Source organism: Naumovozyma dairenensis, chromosome 10, assembly GCF_000227115.2.
Source record: "Naumovozyma dairenensis CBS 421 chromosome 10, complete genome".
Classification (NCBI taxonomy): Eukaryota; Fungi; Ascomycota; class Saccharomycetes; order Saccharomycetales; family Saccharomycetaceae; genus Naumovozyma; species Naumovozyma dairenensis.
Window position 1 is genome coordinate 372,359 of NC_016488.1, and position 19,523 is coordinate 391,881.

The 19,523-nt window shown below is 34.9% G+C and overlaps 5 protein-coding genes and 1 non-coding gene across 6 annotated transcripts; 2 read left to right on the forward strand and 4 right to left on the reverse strand.

Annotated features, from left to right (window-relative positions):
* Nucleotides 1-183: 183 nt before the first annotated feature.
* FKS1 (1,3-beta-D-glucan synthase) lies at nucleotides 184-5,859 on the reverse strand (the record flags this gene model as incomplete). Its single annotated transcript, XM_003672245.1, has 1 exon — nucleotides 184-5,859. One exon carries the CDS (start codon nucleotides 5,857-5,859, stop codon nucleotides 184-186), a length of 5,676 nt encoding a protein of 1,891 aa, XP_003672293.1.
* Nucleotides 5,860-7,166: 1,307 nt separating this feature from the next.
* On the reverse strand, nucleotides 7,167-8,912 carry NDAI0J01590 (uncharacterized protein; the record flags this gene model as incomplete). Its single annotated transcript, XM_003672246.1, has 1 exon — nucleotides 7,167-8,912. One exon carries the CDS (start codon nucleotides 8,910-8,912, stop codon nucleotides 7,167-7,169), a length of 1,746 nt encoding a protein of 581 aa, XP_003672294.1.
* Nucleotides 8,913-10,676: 1,764 nt separating this feature from the next.
* Nucleotides 10,677-11,003, reverse strand: RPS25B (40S ribosomal protein eS25; the record flags this gene model as incomplete). Its single annotated transcript, XM_003672247.1, has 1 exon — nucleotides 10,677-11,003. The coding sequence occupies one exon, from the start codon at nucleotides 11,001-11,003 to the stop codon at nucleotides 10,677-10,679; it is 327 nt and encodes a 108-aa protein (XP_003672295.1).
* A 2,617-nt stretch (nucleotides 11,004-13,620) lies between these two features.
* NDAI0Jtrna1E lies at nucleotides 13,621-13,692 on the forward strand. Its single transcript has one exon. It is a non-coding gene; the product is annotated as a tRNA-Glu (tRNA).
* A 248-nt stretch (nucleotides 13,693-13,940) lies between these two features.
* NUP2 (nucleoporin NUP2) lies at nucleotides 13,941-16,130 on the forward strand (the record flags this gene model as incomplete). Its single annotated transcript, XM_003672248.1, has 1 exon — nucleotides 13,941-16,130. One exon carries the CDS (start codon nucleotides 13,941-13,943, stop codon nucleotides 16,128-16,130), a length of 2,190 nt encoding a protein of 729 aa, XP_003672296.1.
* Nucleotides 16,131-16,296: 166 nt separating this feature from the next.
* On the reverse strand, nucleotides 16,297-19,338 carry SGD1 (Sgd1p; the record flags this gene model as incomplete). The annotated part of the gene is made up of 1 exon (XM_003672249.1): nucleotides 16,297-19,338. The coding sequence occupies one exon, from the start codon at nucleotides 19,336-19,338 to the stop codon at nucleotides 16,297-16,299; it is 3,042 nt and encodes a 1,013-aa protein (XP_003672297.1).
* Nucleotides 19,339-19,523: the final 185 nt, after the last annotated feature.

Genomic DNA, 19,523 nt, shown 5'->3' on the forward strand with positions numbered 1-19,523 from the left:
CTAAAATACATAGACCCTATAAAGTAACATAAATCGATTGTATATACGAAAATAAATTAGACAGAACTCTATCAGTGTCATAATGAGTCTTTGAAAAAATGAAGAATAATATTTTTTTTTCATACGAGGAAAAAGATGTTAATCATTAATTTTTTATTTTAATGAAATAAGTGGATTAACTCTTCATTTTATAGTAGACCAACTCTTGATTGAAGGAGTAACCGTGTAGTAATGACCACTATAAGTAGACATTTGGTAACCTGTGTCATTGTTTGAAACATTTCTTGGTTGGAATAAATTGTGAGCAACACCGGTTAGCTTGGAACCAAGATCCTTGGAGACATGAGCAGATGCAACTGCTGGACCAATGATACATGCAGCAAAAATGACTAGAACGAGGAAATACAGACTACAGTACTTCTTAACCATACGCTTACGAAGACGGCTTTGTTTTAGAGAGTAAATTGGTGGACGGATTTGACGGGATGGTTTCAACCAGAATAACATCATGGAATGGAACTTATCAATACCAGGAATACATAAGAATGGTAACTGGCAGATCAAAATGATATGACCTAATATGAAATCAGCAGCAAATTCAGATAATTCAATAACCTTTGCACAAAGTTCTCTACTTGGTTGGGTCCAAGCCATATAACCCAAACCTTTACCATACCATTTACCAGTCCAGAATGCAGTGTTTGCATGATCATTCTTAAATTCACGAGTCAATAAGAAGATAGACATACAATGGAAAACAAATCTTTGACATTGAATACATGTAACGACACCAAGTAACATTCTTGAGAAATTGAAACCTTCTAAAACCCACATGACGATGAAGAAAACGATATGAACGACGACAGCTACACCATGAGCTATACCTGCCATAACAGAACCAGTCTTTTTACAACACATGTTGAATAATGGACCGGAACAACATGACATACCCATACAAAAGAATAAGACACCCAAGTCAACAGCAATTGGAGCAAGAGTACAAATAATGACACGTAATACCGAGTTAACAGTATCTTCATCCGTTGTCTTAACACCTGTTTGAGCATTGATAAACGTAAAGGCAATGAAACAACCAGCTGCATAGATTGCACATGGGATTAGTTCAGCAACAATAAGGTTCCATCTACGGGCTCTACTGGAATCACCAGCAGCTTTTTCAGATTCGTCACCGATCAACTTACGCTTGAAACCGGTAGTTCTTGCTCTAGACATTCTAACATAACCAATCCATGAATTTCTGTGATATTTATTATTACCTCTGGATAGCCATCTGATAAAATCTCTGTAATCTAAAAAGAAATCTTCCCAGGAAAATTGATGAGGGTTGAAGATGAATGGTGAGAACATCAACGATGACAAAGAGGCCCAAAACCATAGTAGAGCTGCGTTCCAATGAGCAACAGTACCAAATAACAACATTAACATAGATCTTGAACCCATGTAAATTGCAGAACCTGCGAATCTTGAGTACAGAATTGAGAATGGAATACGAGCAGTTGCGAAACCACGACCTGTTGAAATATAACGAGCACCACCAACAGTTAAATCACTTAATAAAGCAGAAGAGTATATTTGACCAGCAAAGACTTCGAACATTGGAGATAACGATAGAATGTGACGGAAAAATCTCTGTGTTGCTTTCCAAATACCACGTTCAATCAATTCTTGGATAACAATAGGAACGAAAGCGATGAAGAAAACAATGAAAATAGATAAAGTATAACGTCTGACCCAATCCACAGCCGGTTCTAAATTGTAACAACCAATTGGATACAAAACATCGGTAATTGGTAAGTTTCTATTGTAAATACAGATGATAGATTCATGAGCTAAAGCATGTAGATTGACCAAAGTTAGCATAAACATTTGCAAAGATAATTGAATAAACAAGTTATTCAAATGGAAACCAGGATGTGCGTAGTAGAAAGTTAAGAAACGATCGATTGGTAATTGAGTACCTAGATAGTAATATTCACGGGATAACATTTGTTCACCCATACCAGCACCGATCTTAGTAGTGAAATTCAAAATTGTACCAAAACCTAAATCTCTACCTTTACCACATTGATAATATTCACAGTGCTTAATACGACCACCACGTAACATGGCGTTCATACCTGCGTAAATATCTTCATTCAAATGTAAACCCTTTTGTGCCTTGGATACCCCACCTCTTGTTGTCATATATGTAGCATTAATGAAATCCGGATGACCATAATGTAATTTACCACCGATTTGGGATAACGTACGGGCAAATAATGTACCAAATGTTTGTTCCTTACCAGCGGCAACATCACCAAGAACACCAGAATTTTCGGAGAAAATATATTCTCTAGCACCAACGATAGCAACTGGATGATTGTTATCTTGTTCTTCGTATTTCAAATCTGGAGCATATGGGTTAACTTGTTCAACATTTAATTCTTCGAATTCAGCTAAAACAGATCTAATCTTCAAACATTCTTCTAAGTAGTTATCTTGATTAGCATCAATCAATTGAATATATTCACCTCTGTAGAAAATCAAAGCATGATTTTGGTTATCAGATTTACCATCACCTAAAATTGGATTACCAGATAATTGAACTCTGAACTTAGGGCGTCTACGACCGTTTTCTAGAATTTCACAATGACCATCAATTAAAGCAGAATAAATTCTTGGTTCTTCACCTTCGTTTAATGGAGGTTCTTCATCCAAGTAAGTAATTTGTAAATCTGGGTAAGCTCTCAGTAAGAACTCAGCATTTTCTAATTCATGTGGTTTAAACTTAGCTAATCTTTGCATAGAGACTAAGAATTTGAATTTTCTTCTTGCCATTTTTTCCAATTCTCTTTCTAAACCTTCAGCGTTACCACCAAACATTTGAACAATTTCAGGGTTTTCAACACGATATAACAATTTAATAGCTCTAGCATAATTCATGAAACCAGAAACAGTACGGTATAATGTTTGGAACCTCAAAGAAGCCCAGATACGGGTACGTAGGGTATATTCGGGAGCAGCAGACTTGAAACCGATACAGTAGAATGGTAAATCATCGATTTGTGATTTCAATGCACCATCTTTTTCATCATCTTCGTCACCACCTTCATATGCAGCAGTTTCTTCAGCTAAAATCTTGGTATCCTTGACGAAACAATCCCATTCAACAGGGTGTAATTGCTTCAAGTATTCTAACAATGTAACTCTTGAAAACTGATCATCTTCACGGATAATTTCTCTTAATGATAGTAAAATTCTTTCAGCATAATGAGGAGTCAAAACAGTGAAAGTTGGCATATTGTCAACAGGTAATGGTTCTGGAATTGGAGTGGATAAAGATTGAGCAAAGAAGGAAATACGACGTTCAGCTTCAGAATTTCTTGGGAAGAATTCAGTTTCGAAATTGTTATCATCTTGAGACACAAAGAATGTTGGAGCTCTCAAAGTTCTCTTACCTTCGATTTCAGATGGAACTTGATGGTATAATAATCTTTGGACATGATCAATAGCCAGCAAATGTTCTCTGTACATTGAGATAATAATAGCATTCCAAACTTGAGAAATCAAAACTTTTGGTTTGTATTTGATTTCCATATCAGTAGTGGCCAAAATCTTGGAGTAGATTCTCTTTGGTAATCTGGTGAAAATATTTCTCCATGGAGTCAAAATAGAAATACCTAAGTAAAAGGATTTACCAACGGAGAAGATAGTGTTACAAAGAATATACCATAAGTAAGTATCTAAGAAGAATAACACAAAATCTGTAGCGACCATTAAACCTAAAGCAATCTTTGATTGATGTCTACAAAGCTTTGCACCCCACCAATATTCACCAGTACATCTCATGGTCATAGTAGAAAGAATTCTGAATGGATCTCTTAATGAAAGAATCAAAAAGTAGTAAGATTCAGAATACTTGGCAGCGAAAACAGTAACCCAAACTAAATAAGACATCCATCTGTCAAGGCCATGTAATGGAGCAAAGGAGGCAGTAAATGTTTGAGATGCAACGTAACGTCTAGTAGATGGTTTTTTCATATATGGAGTGAAAAGGCCACCTAATGGCATGACTGAGAAGAAGATAATAGTAGCAACAGCAACGAAGAACATAATGGCGGAAACAACATGAGTAGCAGTAGAATAAACATCATCTTTATCATATGCAAAGACGAAAATAATTGGACCCAAGTTCAAAGCGAAAATACCACATAAGAACCAAAACCTACGAGACAAATGTTGAGCACCAGCCCATTTTCTTGGAACAAATGACCATTCACAAATTGTAGCAATAATTTGAATTAAACTGGCAACACTACCACCAAGAGCTGCAGTAGCCCATCTATAAGCGGCCAAAGGTTTATTGTTAGCAGTTTGTTGATAGTTGTGTGTATATAGAGTTGGAGCACTATAAGCACAGTACATCCAGTAGATGGAAATATGTAAGACCCAAATACGATTGAAATTTGTAATCATATGTAACCAGGAACGAGTTTCTTTATAAGTCTTGAAGAAAACATCCTCCCATGCAACATCACCTAATCTTAAATAACGTTCTTCTGATGGAATTTCAATTAATTTAGTAGCATCGTCAAAGACAATCTTGGCAATACCTTCTGGATACCAAAACAATTGATTGACATCATCGTAACCAATAATTTGAGCATGATCCTTTTCACGCTTGACAAAACGACCATCAGAAATTTCATAAACTTGGTTTCTGATAAAATGATACAATGGTGTAATAACTCTATTCAAATAATCCCCTTCTGGCATTGGTTCCATACGTTGTTGGCATAGTGGAGAATCTAAATAATCACTGGCACATTTGTAAATGAAACATAAACATTCAGACGTGAATCTAACTTGATTAGCTTCCCCCCAACATAGTAAATATAGTGCAATTTGACGAACTCTTTCCATTGGAGTTAAAGAATTCATTCTAGCCTTCCATCTAAAATCGGCAGCTTCCAATGAGTTATCACCTTCAATTTGATTCAAAGTAGCTTCAGTATCTTCACCATTAGCTGCAGCTTCTTCCATGGCCTTCTTATTCTTCTTCTTAGCCTTTCTTTCCTTTCTTGATAATCTTTTAGCCTTACCTAATTTCATATTTCTGAAACCGACTTGATCATCCATATCTAATTGAGCAGCAAAATACCATTTTTTATAATTGGCAGTATCACCACCGATATAATCAGCATGTAATGATAAAAGAGCTTGATCAGGAGACATTCTCGAGGCACGAGAATCCAAAAGTGTCATGAAATGATCGAACATATTTCTCATGGAATCTCTTTGGAACCCTAATCTATTAGTCAAATCGATGAAAATATCTTCAATTTGTTCGATAGTGACAGGTGATTGAGAATCAGCTGTCCATGCTGGATATGGATCATTAGGTAGAGCCATAGCGATTGCATTAGGATCATAATTACCATATATTGGAGTGGAAGCACCTGAAGAGGATGGTTCACCATAACTGATTTGTGATGGAGTGTATTGACTGTCACCTCCGGCTCCACCGTTATTACCATAACCTGGAGTACCTGGAGGTCCATATGAACTGAAATCCGAAAAGTTTTCGCCCATATCTTGTTGGAAATTTGGTGGTTGGTTGTAATATTGATCATATGATTCGTTTGGATTTTGACCTGGAATAGGTGGTTGTTGACCGTTAGCAGCATATTGGTCGTAATAACCGTCGTTAGCACCTTGAGCATATATTGGTTGACCATATTCATCATAGCCTTGTGGTGGTGGCATTTGGTTTTGATCTTGATAGTAACCCGATTGATCAGGATCTTGATCCGGATACTGATTCGGGTCAGAATTCATGTTTTGACCGTTATAAGACATCTTAGAAAACGCAATATGATATGGTCTGTAATGTAATTCGTGTATCTAATATGGTATCACTTTCTTTTGTAGTTCTGTTTTATGTGAAGAAAAAGAAACGAATGTATGTTCTTTGAATTTCTAAAAATAGAAAACAAAGTCCTTTTTGGAAAAGACAGAAAGATAGAGAGTTTTAGAGAAGCTCTTGAAGATTGAACCGTGGTTGGGATCAACGAGAAAACTAAAGTATCTTGTGGAAGTGCCTTTGGTGAAACTTTTATTTAATTTGTATCACCTGAAGAACCAAAAAAAGCTAGTATCAAAAAATAAAGTGGTAAAAAACACTGAATCCAAATGATCTTTTCTTATATGGTAGTAGATCGTGATCAAATCTGGTGGTGAGTTAAGAAAGGGAAATACAAGACAAGATCAAAGACAAGAGGAGAAGGGAAAAGGTATCTTTTATGTAAGTTTGAAGAAATAAAAATAGTTTTCCAAAACGGAAGGAAATATCTGAGAAACATGATTTTACCTTAGAGAGTCTCGAGAATAGTAAGCTCCCACACACACACTAATTCGCAGTGGGGCAGCCGCCAGGTTGATCAAAACAACACAGAAATACTGGCATAATTTCCGCATCCGAGATCAACTTTGTCAGAATCTTGTTTATTCCCATCGATGCCTCGAGAAAATTAAAAGATGTACAAGCAAGAAGAAAAAAAATTTGAACCAGAAAAGAAAAAGAAGACGCGTAAACTTCCGGCCAGAAGAGGCTGCAGGGGAATGCAATTCACAATGGAGAGAGAAAGAAACTCAGAGATATGGCCGCAGAACGGTTGGAAAACACCAGTTGATCGAGAAGTTGCAGAGCGGAGAGACGCGTAAACTATTTTCGTGTTTCAGTCTTTTTTAGGATAAAAGTTTACATAGAGACGCGAGAGGAAAAATACTTTTCTCGGTGAACTTCACAGAGAGGAAATTGTCCACGGACCACGGGAACAACTCTCACACCATTATGGAACCTCAGAAAATCCACGGAGCTGAAAAAGAAAAATATGCCAACGTCAGGGCATATCCTTTTGTACGGAACCCAGCCCTGTTTCGAGACTAAAAGGGCAATTCCATGGAGAGATTGTTTGAATACGGCTATAGTGCTCCGAAAAAAGGAAGAATTGATTCAAAGCGAACTTTTGCCGGAGATATGGGGACTTCGGCGGCTAATTGTATGGAAAATTGGCAAAGCAAACCCTCAAGAAATACTATACAATACAATACACAGAAAGCGGTAACTAGTTGTTATTGAAAAAATGGTTATGGGTTTTATAGAACTAGTTCTTTCCAAAGAATCGGGAGATAAAATCCCGTTTGCGATGGGACTTTGTTTTTGATCCTTCGAGTTCGATAGAGGCATCTGAAGAACTAAACGGATTAGGCCTGTTATTATACATGCAGTCATCATAATCGGTCTTATAGTTAGCCTTGGATGTCTCATCAGTATCGTTCGACCCCGACCAGAAATTAAATACCTGATAGTATTGTTTCTGATGAGTAGACACATTTTGATCAAGCCTTTTTAAAAGTTTCTCCAAGATCTTTTGGTTTGGTGTTTGTATTTTATCACCTTTATAAACACTTAAATTCAAATTCTCTCTCAAATTTAAACAAAATAACTCTATTTGTTGCAGTAAAGAATTTACATGTCGCCATCGATTGTTCAATAAACTTTCTTCAAATATTTTTTTATTCATAAACTCCTCTTCTTCCTCGAAACGGAAGATAAAATTCATCAATTGTTTGTTCCTATGTTTTTTCTTAAGGACATGTCGTTCTTGGCTATACTGCACCTTCATGGATTTGGCCCATTTTAAAATCTCAATCATACAACAAACAACATTAAAATGATTGAAAATCCAATGTTGAACGTAACCATTTAATCCAACTAGAACTTCGCCGGTTTCAAAATTCATTGAATACTTGATGATTGTATCAATAACTTTCATCATAAGGGGAATCGGAGCTGCATGTTTCTGATTTGGCTTACTTGATCTTGCATTTAATACTGTTGTATAAGCACCAAAACATTTCTTTAATTCCATTGCAAAATGTTGTAAAATAACTTGGGAAGACTCACATGAAAAAATTTCCTCTCTAACATTTACAGAAACCTTGCCAGTGGGGACGTTTGATTTCCAAACATGTTCAAAACTTAATGTATCTAAGACACCCCTAGAAAAATAATTCAACTTTTCCCATTCCTTTCGTATTAAATAGTTTTCATATGTCTTATCGTTTTTAAAACCTGAAAAAAAATCCTGCTTTACTGCTCTTCTAAGATATTCATTTGGATATAATGATAGTAATTGAAAATTTCGCCCAGCTAATGACATTGTCTTTGTAATAAATTCATCATCTAACCAAATTGTAGTAATAAACTCTTCCCATACTAAATCATACTTCAATTGGTAATGATTCAGCCTCTCTTTCAATGCAGGAACATGATTTTTATACTGATTAATTTCCATATAGATGTTGTCGAATTCTTCAAAATATTTCGAAATCTTAATGGCAATTGGAAGCAGATACATCCCAATCGTGAAAATCATGTCATATCCTCCTTCTTGTGATTTATATATTTTTGATTCTTCCAACAATTTCTTGATAACAACCAATATTTTATCCATACTTTTAATACAATTATCCATATGTCCTTCTCCATAATCAATCCTTTTGTTATTAAATGTAGTTTTGATTCCAGTGAATGCTGATTTCTTTGTCGATGTAGTAATGATCGAATAATTAAAAACTGAACAATTCATAGTGTCAAGAACTTGTCCCACTCTAAGTCCGTTTGCTACCGCCTCAGGCACAGAATTATTAATGTCTATTGCCTCAGTTCTTGAACAATCCTCCTCATTTTCATCATGAAGGAAATTTCTTTTCAATTCAAAAATTGTATCATCACCCAATTTAATATTTGATCGATCTAATTTTGTAAATTTTGAGCGTTGCCGTTCAAATTGAGTATAATGATTTATGCTTTTTTCATTTAAATCCATCTTGAAGAATGTATTCATACAAGGGAGCCTTTGGATTAAGAAATACTATACATAAACTGTTGATGTTTTCACTTTTACATTGTGACGTTATTAATAGTGTTCATTACATATGTTCCTTTTTGTTTGTGTCATCCATCATCTACTCGCTCCATCGAATTGTGACGTCTCTGGAAAATTCGTAAAGATTTTCTGTAAAATATAACCCGACGAACAGCTACCAGCTGCTAGGGGCTAGGTGCTAGACCAGCAGTCACCATGGAAGAAATAGAATTGATAACGAAGCGTTATGAATTGCCGGATTTTGTCCGCTCTAAGAATACTAACGAGTTTTGGCGTAAAATCCTAACTGAGGTATACTAATATATTTACTGACGTGCATACTTGAACAAGAATAACTTTTAAAGAAACAATCAATTAATTTTTTTTTAAATTTCAGATAAGTAAGCTTTTGGTAAATTGGGTTATCTTCCTGTTTTATTCAGAAGCAGAACTGAAAAATATAGTTTTTCATCATTTTAAAAAAAATTACATTGGTTGAATCTCTTGTACAAGAACTTTAAACATAGCTGTCTGTTTATTGGACAAAGAGAGGGCAAAAAAAAATTAAGATTTTCATTGATAATTAATGTAGATTTTTTTAATAGTGATCTATTGGAATTGAAATTGAAGAAAATTCATTAAAATCAGATGGTGATGCATGAAGTTATCCATGGCACATATTCGAAGAATCATCGCCGGATAGTTAAAAGACGATTGTGGTTGCCTATTCATCAATTAAAAATGAAAACATTCAACAAAAATAGAAATCATAACAAAAAAAATGGAACATCTTCATCAATGAACTATTATGAACTCATAATAGTAATTTTTTTCTTTCTCTCAGGTCTCAAATCTTTTTCCCTCCCTTTGAAGTTAGATCATAAACGAAGAATTCCTAATTAACAATATATCCTGCATGTACTTCCTCAGTTCGATATAAAAATCATGGTTTTATAATCATATTAATAACTTCAAAAAAGGGAAAAGAAAAGAAAAGAAACTAGATCCTCTTAAAGAACCAATAAGGTTTCGAAAATATAGAGTAAGAGTAAAAAAGTCTGAAAGTGACTTCCTAGCCACTATCGAACTTTTGATTACTAATAGATCTACACCTTGAAAGGTTCTTGTCGAATTGGTTACTCTCTCTTTGCATTTGTTTCAAAAAAACAAAAGGAAAGTATTTTCGAGAGTACCACTATTTTACTTTAACAAAAATACGTTCTAGCTGGTCTCTCTTTTTATATTAAAATTTTTCAAAAAGATGTCGAGATGTCAGTTCAATATCCCAGAGCGCGTCCTGATCTCGCCAAATCTCGCTCGTCTAGTACGAAAATATACCTCGTAGAAATGTAGGGTTTACAAACTAGTCAACTATGAGTTTCAGTTAAATGATAATAAGGATGGTGAATAACACTACTACAATTAGGGTGTTACGTAACACTGGATTTTGCTTCAACATGGCTCTCTTGTTCAGTAGGTATAACTGATTATTGGAGCACTGAATAAAGCTTACCCGTACCTATGAATACGGCTAAAATATTTAATCTGTATTCGTCTTAAACACGAACTCCGAAGAGTTGTAGTTCCCGAGTAACATGTTCTATACATATGCTAAACCATTTGAACTTTTATGGGGATATTATCTTAAGTGATGATATATATATATAAACTATGTTAACTGAGGACATGTAAATTATATTAATAATGATATTTATTTTTTGTTTTGTTGAGTTAATGAATAATTTATTCAGAAGCGACAGCTCTGGTGTAAATAGCTTGCTTAGAATGCTTAGAAACAGGCTTAATAATTCCTTGCTTTTCTAGATCTCTCAAGGCAACTCTAGCCATAGAACCACCAATCTTTAATCTATCAACTAAGACAGAAACAGAAACATATCTGTACGTTGGAACTTCCTTCATAATTCTGTCCAGTTTTTCTTGATCTAAGATGACAGCGTGTTGAGCCTTATCCTTATGGTTGTTCTTGGACCACTTCTTCTTGGACTTCTTACCACCAGCCATAGCGGCAGCGGCCTTGGCAGCTTTAGATAATTGTTGCTTTGGAGGCATGATTAATTATTATGATCTATTAATATGTGGAGGTATTTTTGTTTTATAATTATAAAAACGATATAGTTGTTAGTATGACACTTTCTTTAACAATAGTCGAATGTTAAATTAGATGGTAAAAGAAAATAACCATCGCCCAGAGGCATAAAATACTGCCCCCAGTTTTTTTCAAAGCATTTTTACAAAAAATAGTTTTAATGGCAATCTTCAATGAAGTATATCTTTTTTAACTCTTCAAATTCCTCATATTGAAGGATCTATTACTCCACTCATTCCAGATGCTCCTATCTTGCTGCATTTAACGTTTGGAATGGTCTCCTCTGGTTATTTCTCTCCTATTTCTAATTCGTCATATTTTGATGTCTCTAACATACTCTAAAACGGGCTTACTTGACTTCTATTATGAATCCTAATAAAAAATAAGTCCTACTAATACCAAAGGGTTACCTTTAATTATATCTATTATTCATCATTTTTCTTAATACTATTCCCACTGGTACCTACGGCAGCGTTCAATGAGAAGGCGTAACCCTGCTTTACCGGCCAAAACTTTGAGAATTTCAGAATCGGCTCCTTTCACTTGGGACGCAAACAGAAATTTCTGAAAAACAGGAGTAATAATGTATGGGTTATAAGGTATGGGTGTATATAAAGACGGTCATAAAAAATGAACCGCCCTAGGAAAAGAGGGGAAACGTCACAGTCAAGAAGAAGAAGAAGTTTAACTGGCATAGTACAAGGAAAGTCGATGTCAGGCGATCAGGTCGAAATTGAACTATAGTTATGTGTGTTATCTGCCCACACATTCAAAAACCTAGAGGGTTGTATGATTACCGTAGTCTGTCTTCTGTTTCCCTTTATTATGTAGAATAATTATTTATAAAAACTATTTTATAGAATAAATATTAGAGGAAAAACATATTATCCCTCAGTGGTCCAACCAGGGTAAAAAAACAGGTTGGAGTTTTCTTAAAGGCCTCTCAAGAACAAGATGACCAAAACGCCAATTTTTAACAGATATAAGGTTCTCCCATTATTTAGATCAGATGTTTTAAAATATATTTACAAGAGGAAAAATTTCCTTTAGAGGTGTTTTTCTACCTATTTGGCCCCCTTTAAAGAATTGATAATATTTTTTGTTATTAGTGACTAGAGCTGGTAGAATGTTAAACCTCAAAAGTTAATTAAATCTAATAGGGCCCCCTTTTAATAGCTCGGATCAAGAAAGGAAAAGGTTAGAAGCAACCAAGGAGCTCTGTTAATGATCATATATAATGGAAAAAAATTTATATCAAACAGAAAAAACATTAGATTATTCCTTACAGGGGGAGGAATCTAAAAGTTAGGTAGTGATCACTCAATTAGCAACTGAATTATATAGTAATTATTAAGTATCACAAGACAAAATTAATACAATAACAACCAACCTATTTGATACCTGGTTGAAAATAAACACTGTCAACACCCAAGGTATACGATCAACGCAATCCAAACCCCTCTTATTTTTTTGAACACAGGAGCTACCTCTTGAAACTCATAGTGTTTAAGAAAGTGAAAAAGTGTCTAAAAATACGTTTTTAATTTATAAATCGAGAACCACTTTAAAATGATAAAAAATTTGGAAGGTGCATTTATGGCTCAACATTCTGTTTCAAAAGTAAACAAATCGTGAAACGTTTTCCAAAAACCAGGAGTATCCATACCTTCAATGCCACATATATCTTATCTCAAGGATTAAACCAAGAAAGGGAGCTTATAAATTATATTGTGATTGTGACCTGTCCTTAATTTTCTTTTGACTTTCTCAGGTCGAGACTAGTTTGTTAAAAAATGTAAAATATGGGTTGGATAATAGATCAAAATCTAAACATCTTAAAGATAGAGAGTAGAAATTAGGATTCTAACGAATGTATGATTCCGGTTGCTCTCTTTATATAGTATAAACAATAACTAATAAAGTTAGTAGGATCTTTTTTCCAGAGGCATACAATTAGTTGTTTAACAGTTGTGACTTAGGATAATGTTAATAAAGTAATAACTTAGTGAGGCAAATAAATCCTAGAAGTTCATATAATATCTCGTTGAAGTCGTGCATGCATAAAACAATAAGTCATAATCATGAACACCGCTCTCAAAATCCTTTCGACTAGGTGCTCCGCAGGACACTCTAAATACTTATAGGTTTGATTAGGAGAGACTAATCCAGAACGTCCGAGTCAACACTCAGCCGAACCATACAACTTAACCGACCCAATACATAATTCTTGTAAGCATGGCCTGCCGAAACCATAGACGTGGCTGCAATCAAAAACAATCTTAATAATAATAAGATAACACTTACATGGTATTTGACTTAATTCAACAAAGATATTCAATTATAATTCAATAAACGCTATACAGCTACAAACATGTATGGTGCATAATGTAGTTCGAGTCATTACTTCGAACCTCATAACATCATCATAATTCTTAACTCACTTAGCTGATAACGACACATAACATCATGACAGTAATTCCTCAAACAATAATAAAATAAACATACTTCTTTGTGACACTTGGACATAAAGCCAATACTTCGATATCCTGATCGGATATCTCACAAAAAACATGAAATTGATCCGATATAGTGTAACGGCTATCACATCACGCTTTCACCGTGGAGACCGGGGTTCGACTCCCCGTATCGGAGATATATATATTTTATTTTTTTAAATTTTCTGTTTTTCAACTTTTCATGAAATTTCTACTCTACATTTTTTTTAAGATCTTCAAATTTGAATGCATAGAGGAAGTAGTGTTAATTGAAGTTTAGAGAATATCTTAATAATAGTGTAGTGACTTGATCTTTTCAATCAAGATTTTTGGACGCTTCTTATTAGTAATTATTACCGTTTATTTTTTAAAGCCAAATAGGTTCAATTGAAGACTGTATACAAGATGGCGAAAAGAGTAGCTGTAGGCCAACTAACCAGCGATAACGTACTTGATGAGGATACAGAAGAAATAACCCATACTCCAAGTATCGCTTCATTTTCCGTAATGAGCGGGAGAAAAATAGCTATGCCTAAGAGGAAAATGATGTCCTTTACTACTCCAAAAGGTGACTCCATAGCTGCAAATGCCTTCAGTAGCTTCAAGAACAAACAAACTCTATCAAGTACGACGAATGAAAACGCCAAATTTAAGGCTTTAAATTTACAATTCAAAGATAAGATTGTTCAATGTGTTGCCAATGATCCAATTGCAGATTTATCACCAATCTTTGTTAAATATGAAACGTTCAGAAAATCAATTAAAGGAACTCCTACGGATGTTTCACCAGCAGTTCAAACTTCAACTATTAGTCCACCAAAACGAACTGTAGCCACCAATTCGTCAGAGGCTATAGATGAAGACTCTTCTTCGTCAGAAGAAGAAGAAAAGGAAATAAAAGTGGAAGGGCCATCATTTACCATTGCATCAAAACCCATAACAGGTGATTCAGTGTTTTCGTTTGGTCCAAAGAAACAAGAGCCAAAAAATGATAGTGATAGTGAAAGTGAGGTTGAAATTAAAGGTCCACAATTTACGTTTACTGGGGAGGTTAAGAGTAATGTCTTTAAGTTACCAGAAACATCTAAATTGACAGATAAAACTGTTAATAATCAAACTGAAAAGAAGACATCACCTTTCACGTTCTCCACAACTGGCCCAAGTAGTACGGTAGCTACTACTGAATCAACTCCAAACCCTGACTTAGCAGATACCAAAGAAGCGGGGTTTTCCCTTGACAGCAAAGTCGAGGCTCCAAGCGGTGGTTCTATTGAAAGTAAACCATTCACATTTGGAGCATCTATTGCTGCATCTGCAGAATCTAAACCCAATCTTTTTGCATCCAATGGACCTATTATAGATTTTAAGAAGGAAGAAAGCAAGCTAAATCCGTTTTCTTTAGGCAATTCTACCTCAGCGATTGATACCTCAACTTCGAAATCTGCTTTCTCCTTTGATTCTACAACTAAGAACGTAAATGAAGACGTAACTACTGAAAATAAGACACCGTCCTTTAGCTTTAGCAAGAATATGAACAAATCCGATAAGGCTTCTCCAGAAGACGTGAAAACTCCATCCTTTACATTTGGTAAAGCGCCTACCAGCTCCACAGAGAAGATCATTCCTTCGTTTTCTTTTGGTAAAACAGAACTCCCCTCTACTGATAATAAAGTAGAAGTTAAGAAACCATCATTTACATTTGGAAAGACTGAGAAACCAACGGATTCAGAGTCACCTGAAGTTAAGGATGAGAAAGATACAACTTCTAAACCATCATTTACTTTTGGAACTTCAACTTCGTCAGACTCCCGCCCCGCATTCTCCTTCGGATCTAATCAACAAACAAATGCCCAAGCACCATCTTTTAGTTTTGGAAAGACTACCGATACTCCAAAGGAAGAAAGTAAAGATGAAACAGGTAGCAAATCGTTGTTTACTTTTGGAAAGACTACTGATATTCCAAAGGAAGAAAACAAGGACGAAACAACCACGAAACCGTCGTTCACCTTTGGCACAGCTTCTACTACCGCACCTTCATTTACTTTTGGAAACCCAAAGACGGAAACGAGTATAATGGAAGAAACAAAACCAGTTCCTTCCGCCGGATTCAAGTTCTCCCTGCCTTATGAACAAAAGACATCAGACGATGCAACACAAGATAAAGCTGAACCAACCACCGACGTTGCTGATGAAAATGCCACAGTAGAGGAAGCTTCGAAACCTTTGGATTTACAAAATGGAGAAGAAGACGAAACCGCATTATTCACACAAAGATCCAAGCTAATGATCTTCAATCCAGAAACAAAGCAGTATGATTCCCGTGGTGTTGGTGAAATGAAAGTACTACAAAGGAAAGATGATAAATCAAAGATCAGATTACTTTGTAGGTCAGATGGAATGGGGCATATATTACTGAACACAACTGTTGTTAAATCATTCAGTTACGCACCTTTAGCAGAAGATAACGACAATTTAGTCAAAACTCCAACTGTTGATTCTGAGGGTAAATTGACTACATACATTGTTAAGTTCAAATTGAAATCAGATGGCCGTTCATTCATTAAATCGATTGAAGATGCAAAGAAAGACATGTGAACACTGTTACGTGGAATATATAGTTATGTAGTCTACTGCGTGTAGTTTTGTGTTGCCATTTTTGTGTTATGTACTACATAAAAAGAAAAGAAAAAAATAATACTAATAAATAATGCTGTCAATATGATCTATTAATTGTTACACGATATATACATTCTCAATCAGCTTAATAATCAACTCCTTCTAATTCTTCATCAATAAGCTCTACAAATCTCTTTGATGCCCATTTTATCCTCCTGAGGTCTCTTTCATAGGGTTTGCTTCCCGCCGAACCAGAGATATAGCTTTTATATTTTAATTTATTTTGTATAAACCATTTCAAACCTTTGAGAATTGCAGAACGATTTTCTAATTTAATACCATTCGTGAGAGTATTGATTAGATATGTATCTTTGTAATTAAACTTTCTTTTACCATCAATTTTGTTCTTTTCTTTATTCTCAGATTTCTTTGCAATTGATAATAATAATTGATAAAGCAACAATTCAACAAAAAGTGTACCATTAGAATTCAAACCGCCCATAATTGGTACATGCTTAAATGTGTCTAGTTTCAAAATCCCTTCGCTGATTAGATATCCGAAGAATCTACCTTGATTTGAAATATTTCTTAGTCGTTTATCTTCATCTCCATCGAATTCTTCTTCAGTATCTTCATCACTGGAGTCATCACTACCATAGCCACCATTGGATTTATCTTCAAATTTCTTTACCACGTTCCAGAAAAGAAATTGAAATGACTTTAACAGCTGGTGATGTTCGCAAATTTTACAAGCGACCAGTGAGTAGAATGGGTTATAACCACTATTACCGCCCTCCGCCAATAAACAATGCATCAATACTCTTGGGATTTCCAAAGTTTGTTTGTTTTTCAAATTTAACTTCTCCAATTTAGAAAATGCTTCCATATAATCAGTAGCTGACATTATACTAATAAAGATTGCACGACGAATATCCGTATTCATTCTCTGTTTTCTGGCAATCTCGGCCCAGTCGGGAATATCATCAAGTAAATCATCTCCAATATCAATTTCTGTAGCTGGCTTGATATTATCTTGTTTAGAGTTACGTTCTGTTTTGGCCTCATCAAACGCATGTTCCATATTACCTCTCCAAGAAGCGCCTACTAACCACCACTTACCTTTCATATCAACATTCCTGATATCATCAAGGGATACTTGTAATGCATCATTACTGCTGGAACTATTAACTAAATTGGAAATCATTTTCTTAACCAGATGATGATCAGTTGCCAAAATGGACGGTTTCAATCTATTATTCTTTAGATCTGACATTGTATCTAATAAGAATTTTAATCTTGGTGATTGCTGCTTCATTGGCTTAACATTTTTCAGTAGTATTGATAAAATTTCTTTCAATGCGGAAGGGTCATCACCTCTAATCAGCTGACCAGAGACTGCAACTATTCTTAGCAATAATTCTGTGGTAAATTCATTAGGATCTTCAACAAACATTCTAACTAGATCATAAATCAAACGGCAAGATATGAATCCAAAGTTATAAGAATATGCTAGTAATGTCACGATGTTATTACATTCTTTTGGTAAAACGGTAGGTTCATTATCATCTTTCTGTGTGTCTAGCATAGATAACTGTGTTTTGTAACTTTTTAAGAAAGTTTCTACCACTGTTTGAATAAAGTGAGCACCCATTTCAATACCTCTTAATTTCCATAGTGCAAAAGCTACTGCAGAATAGTTCATTATGAAACTATCCAATAGCTTATTTTTTTGGGCAATGATCTCTATAATTTGATTAGTTATGGCTTCCGTAACGTATTGTCTTGGATAAGAATCATACAGTTCATTTATACTCAATATTATAATAGTAATATTGGAATCAGACAGTTTGTTTAAGGATGACTTTACTTTCTGTTTAATTTCAAGAACTTTAGGAGATTTTCCATCAGATGTCAATTGTTTTTTCCTCAAGGAAGGGGGTATGTATGTATCAGTTGAGTCAGAAGTAGCTGGAGCAACATATGGATTCTCTTTAGCCTTTTTCTTCTTTTTCAAAGATTTTGTTTCAGTATCACTACTATCTGCACCTTCTAATTCCCTTAGTTGTTCCCATTCTTCTTCATCGAGATCACCTTCTTCAAATTCATCAAAATCTCCTGATGATAGCTCGTCATCTGAGGGAAATGCCTTTGTATCGTCTTCATTCTCACTCTCGCTGCTTTCATTTTCACTCTGCTTCGAGTCATCGGCTTCTTCTTGGGAACGGTCAGCACTCTTCCCAAATGCAAAATCACCGTAGTCTTCGTCTTCTTCACCGTAGTTTTCAAAATAATCAAGGCCTTCCAAGAGCCCACCGATGGCATCAAATTCATCCCTTGCACGGATTTTCTTCTTTGTACTTTTCAATCCCAGTTTCTTGGCATAATATTTCATATCTAATTCATCTCTTTCAATGGCTGCCATTTCTTCAGGAGTCAGGGGATATTCTACAGCTTCTTCTTCATAATGTCTATTACTTTTTCTTTCTTTTTTAGCAGCTTTTTTTCTTTTTAATTCCGCCATAGTTTCTTCAACTGTCATCTCTTTAGCTTCTTTATCTTCTTCTGGAAGGTCAAATGTAACAGTCTTAGTTACGGTTTTGGTGTTTTTCTTTTTGTTTTTTGATTCTTTCAAAGCTTTAAGTTTTGCCATCGTTTCTTCTGTTGTCATAGGTTCCGTTTCATCTAATTCTTCCTCTACATCATCATCTTGGCCTTCACTTTCATCTTCATTACTGTCATTTTCCTCTAGTTCTTTCAATTGTTCCCATTCTTCAGCATCAAGATCATCTTCATCAAATTCGTCAAAATCTCCGGAAGAAAGCTCATCATCTGAAGAAAATGGGAGTTTTGTTGTAATTGTTTTGGCGTTCGATGTTTTAGCTTTCTTTTGCTTTGGTTCCTTGTTATTATCATAGTGTTTAGAACTTTTAGTATCTGCCATAGTCGTGATTTTCTTATGAATTAAAGGCTTATTATGCTCTTCTTTAGTTTGATTATGTGAAGAAATATGCTTATGTTTCTTTTCAGCTCTTAGTTGCTTTCTCTTTTCTTTCCTACTAAGTTGTTTACCAGCATTTCTTTTCTTTTTACCAATGGATTGGAAACGTTCATCTTTTGAGTAATCTTTAGTTTTCAACTCATCTAGGATAATCCCTGGGATATTGATACCATTTTGAGGGGTAAGCATGCTTGTCTGAGTGACTTGGTTATGAGGAGGTTGATATTATTCTTGATAATAACACTTAAGAGATGTTAGGTAATATGATGTAGTCTTCGTTCTAATTGAAGAAAAGCTCATCACTGAAATTTTTCACTTTCTAGAAGTTTTCGAGCTCATCGCGTAGAAAAATAACAAAACAAAAAACTGTATGT